The sequence below is a fragment of the Egretta garzetta genome, unplaced genomic scaffold (genome assembly GCF_000687185.1).
Source record: "Egretta garzetta isolate BGI_Z169 unplaced genomic scaffold, ASM68718v1 scaffold1, whole genome shotgun sequence".
NCBI lineage: Eukaryota > Metazoa > Chordata > Aves > Pelecaniformes > Ardeidae > Egretta > Egretta garzetta.
In genome coordinates, this window is record NW_009258542.1 from 1,861,437 (window position 1) to 1,866,039 (window position 4,603).

Here is a 4,603-nt window from a genome sequence, read left to right on the forward strand (position 1 = left end):
ATGGAATTTATTGGGGGGGAAAAAAAAAAAAAAAAAAAAAAGAGAGTGAAGTAATGAGGTTCATTAATTCCCTAGGGCCAGGAGATCCACCCACCCCTCGTACCACCATTAGGGCATCCGGCACAAGGAGAGGGCATGGCAGCAGATCCCCTTACTATCCACAGGCGCCACTCTTGAAGTTGGTGTTTCTGTAGGTGACTGCATTAAAAAAAAAAATCCATTTGCCAGACACAGCCCACAGCTTAAACGAGAAAACCACCCCACCGGGGCTGTACAGCACCGAAGACGGGACACGGGGGGCAGCCCCATAACTGCCCCCCGAAACCACGTGCTGACCTTCAGCATCCAGACCTGAAGCTGCTCCTTGCCTGTATGCAGCGTGACTGGGGCACAACAGGCAACAAATAGTGATTTAAACCATTATTCCAGTTCATTCAACACATCAAAAACATGAAAAGCGTAGTTTGGAATCAAAAATATTTCGGGTACGTGTTTAAGTGCCCTGCTGAGTAGGGATGAATTCGGTGCTGCTGTGCTTCCCTGAGGCCCCACAGCACAGCTTCGTGGGAAGGGGCTCCTTTTTCTTTTTGAGGAGAAGGTCGCCAAGGTCATTCTAAAACCAATAAAACCAGCAAGAGCCCTGAACCCCATCAGACAGCTTAATGCATTTTAGCCATCACCCGACTCCTTTTCTCCACCAGCATTACATTCATGCCCAGTTAAAAAAGAAAAAGTAAGGAATAAAATTCACTTTCAAACAAAGAAAACCAACCTAAATAAAATTCACTTTCCAAGAAAAGCCAAAGCTCCATTTTCTGAGAGCGACCCCACCAGCTTCTCCCGTGGCTCCCGATGGCTGTGACCTCTCGAGAAGGGGCAGAAGCTGTCGGGGATCAGGGCTCCTGGGGCACCCGAGGACACATCCCCGTGACTCCTGGCCAGCCCAAACCTTCCACGTGTGCCCCGAGTGCCGATCTGCCCTGCTGCAGCCCTCTCATATGCCCGTTCACACATTTTTCGATTAAAAAGGGCAGAGTTTGACCAGTCCAGCCTGATCAAGCACAAATTCAAAGAGAAGGCACTTCTGACCCAATTCGGCTCAAACACCCAAGCTAATCTCCTGGCTTTTGGCTCACATGCAGACAACATCAGATTTTGTTCTCTGTGGTTTTTTTGTGTGGTTCTCTCCTTTCCAACTTTATTAACTTTCCTGGAGCAGCACAGGGAATAAGCTGGCTCACAGCGGCACTGGGATACAAATTCGTGCAGGCACAGAGTTCCTGAGCTGAAAAGAAATGCTTTGCTCTTTGTATTTGACACAGACGTTACTTTTTCGCAGAATATTTTGCCAGTCTGGAGGAGCATAAATCATCAGCAGCATAAGCCATGCGAAAGCATTGCAGTCTACAACCTGGACTGTCTCAAAGTCCGAGTTATCCACCCAAACTTGGCTACAGAAAAGGTTTTTCTTTCCTACGAGCATTATTTATTTCCCAGCCTCCCAGACAGCTGCATTGAGCAGATCTTACATTTATAAACATCCCAAGTTTACTGGGGTTAATTTTCACTGTGGATACCTCCAGCTCCCAGGCCAAGTCTTTGCTCCGGGGTCTGTGGAAGTATGATCCTTGCTCCTAGGAGGGCAAACCCTCTCCATCCTGCCTGGAATATATGCTTTGAAAAACCGGGATACGAACATCCATGACACTCCCTGGCATTAATCCCAGCCTGGGGACTAGATCTGATGCTGCTAATCTACCTACCCCCATCAGCCATAGAAGGATCTGACATGGATCTGGAAAACCTTTGCCCATCTCCGAGATAAACGGTTGAACATTACTTCAGCATCACAAGCTTAAATCAGTGTTGCAGTTGCTACATACATACACGTGGCCCTTTTTCTTTCAGAATGTGGCATCTCCCAACCCTCTTTTTTTGGTTGTGTTTTTTTTTTTTTTCCCCTCCCACCTACCCTCGACTAACAGAGCAGGAGCTGAACCCAGCATCTCTGGAGCTCCACCACAACCTCAACGCCCACCTCTGAAACAAGGGTTTGCCTGCAGAGCAGTGGGACCCAGCGCACGAGCCGCGCTCTCCTCCTACCTCTGGGTCGGAGAGATGTGGAGCCCGCTCAGCTGGCCCGGCAGAGCCGAGTCGGAGCCGCTGTTAGGGTAGAGCCGGGTTGGGTGGTGGTGCTGCACGTTCAGCATCTGCTTGTTGTCCATGGGGCTGCCACCAGCCCCGTGGGGCATCGGCCTCCTGCTCTGGGCAGGCCCATTGTCCTGGAAGAGAAGAAAAAGCAGAAAAAACCTGAGATTTATAGCTCTTAGTACAATACACGTGGAGAGGCTGCGCTGGGACGTGCCGTTTGCAGGAACAATATTTTATATGTGCTGTGGAAAACAGAGATATGCAGCAGGAAAAAGAAAACTCAGGCTTGACCTGCAGTTAAATCTTGCTGAATCTGTGCAGCTTTCCTGGGTCTCTGACAAAATGAACTTGCCTGTTTCTCCACGGCGAGCCACTGCCAAGTATTCTGCATTTATTCTCCTGTAAAAGCATATTTGTTATTTCCGCAAAAGAAAGGCCGCGAGTCTGCTTCTCATTTCGTGTTCCATCACTCCAAGAGCACTTATCGCTCGCCTGACTTTGGGGCAATCGCTCCTAATTTACGTTACCAAAAGGCAATAAACCCCAAGCTCTGCAGCTACGTGCGTAGGCTGGGCACGACCTGAAGCCAAGGGGCCAATCCTGCTGTTTTCACTTATTTGCCACCACCCTCGTCCACAAAGATCCCTGTTCATTTCGGGAGGTTTTCTCCCAAAATAAGATCAGTCGTTAACAGTGTGAGAAACGCATTGGTCAAGGGTTTAGCTTGGTATTCATATTTTCCTTGGCTTTTTAATTCCCAAGGCAAACTACGGAAATCTTTTTGTCGTATGACCTCAAGTCAGGAACTCGGGTGCCATTAAAACGCAAGTTTTCCATATTATTTTGCCTACATAAAACATTACCTATGTGTTTTTCCAAAGCTTTGTTAGTCAGCCCCGTGCACACCCATAAATCCAACAGTACCCCCTGCTAATCTTGCCATGAGCCACCTGAGCCAGGCTTTACCCACTAACGCTCCGCCTGGGGAGCGACCAGCAGCCCCTTCTCGGAGAGAGGCCGATTCCAGCTATCGGGAAGAGCAGCAGAAAGCCAGACGCAGCCTAAGGACACGCGCCGGCTGCTGCTATTTCCAGCCATGCGAGTCAGAAATGTGCCCGTACCGATGGAAGAAAGAGATGCTTGTACAAGAGGCTGTAATCTGTTTAATCTGGTTTAATCTGTTTCAGGGCAGATCCCCAGCGATGCTGCCTTGCACCAGCTTTTTGGTAGACTGGAGCTGATGCAAAACCAAGCAGGAAAAAAGCAAATGCCGTCCTGTGAACAAATAACAAAGTGCATATTGCGGGGCTCTAATACAAAGCTTATTTTTGACTAAAATAATCCAATAAATACTAATTGGAAACAAACGTCTACCACTGGTGCATAGCAGAAAACATTGGTGCTCCCAAGCCTTGTAAAAATGAACAGCTAAGAGAAATAAAAACCAGAGCCTGCTAGAAAAAGAGCTTGAAAGTCCAGTCCTTCAGTTCTTCCCAAGGCAAAACTCCCATTGATAAAACCCGGGCTTAATTAAGAACTGCAGGATTGTGCCTTTGAGGTTGTTTTCTGCCACCAGCTGAAAAACTGCAGACTCCGGCAGGCTCCCGGCGCTTCCACCGCCTCGAAAGCCCCGGCAGCCGCCCTGAGCCCCCTTGGCACCGCTCCTTCCACACCGTGCACGCACACGCACATGGGGAAAACCGCTTCCAACATAACAACTTCAAATTATCTATTAAGAAAGGAATTTCACTGCCAGAAATAATGTAATTTTGACTGTTCCCCAATTTATATTCTTTAAAAAAAAAATGAATTACAACCAGGCTATGGGTTTCCAATTCCCAGATTTACATTATGATTTCAAGGGAAATAAAGAAAACACTTTCAACCGTGACACAGGGAGGAAAAGAAGGATCATAAACATTTCGGGGAAAAAAAAAGCAACAGCCCATGCTGCCTGGCAGGCCAGAGTCATGCTTTTAAAAAGCCATTATCATTAATTAGCAGTGCATCAGGGCCCAGATGCACACTCGCTCCGAGGGAAGCAGGGGCTGGAGCCTCTGCCTGCAGAGAAGAGGGCAGGGTCCTCTGCTCTTCTCTCCCGTGGCCTCACGGGCTCCTCCGTACCAGGGACACCCAGACCCTGTGCTGGGGAGCATGGGGCTGGCGGCTATTTCTGCAATGAAAACCTCCTGCATCCAAGGGCCTAGAGACCATAACTCCACAGACCTGCTTTAATCCAAGGTATTTTCTAAAGCGTTGGCCATTTGTTCCTGTTAAGCTCAATGATTTGTACATCAAGAGCAAACATTGCTATAAAGCTAAAACTTATCACCTGGGCACTCTCTGAAAGGCAGAAAAGCCTGGTGATGGAAACGGGGCGTTTCAGAGCCCTCCATGCACTGTCGAGCTGCTCGGCATCCCCGCCCGCCACCAGCTGCCCGTCCCTGCGGGA

The 4,603-nt window shown here is 48.6% G+C and overlaps 1 protein-coding gene across 1 annotated transcript in view; it reads right to left on the reverse strand.

Annotated features, from left to right (window-relative positions):
* The window catches only part of PDLIM4 (PDZ and LIM domain 4), a 60,198-nt gene that overhangs the window by 6,187 nt on the left and 49,408 nt on the right, over nt 1–4,603 (reverse strand). Inside the window, exon 4 of the mRNA XM_009646944.2 lies at nt 2,104–2,282. Coding sequence (XP_009645239.2) covers nt 2,104–2,282 — 179 coding nt within the window. The remainder of the gene's footprint in view (nt 1–2,103; nt 2,283–4,603) is intronic.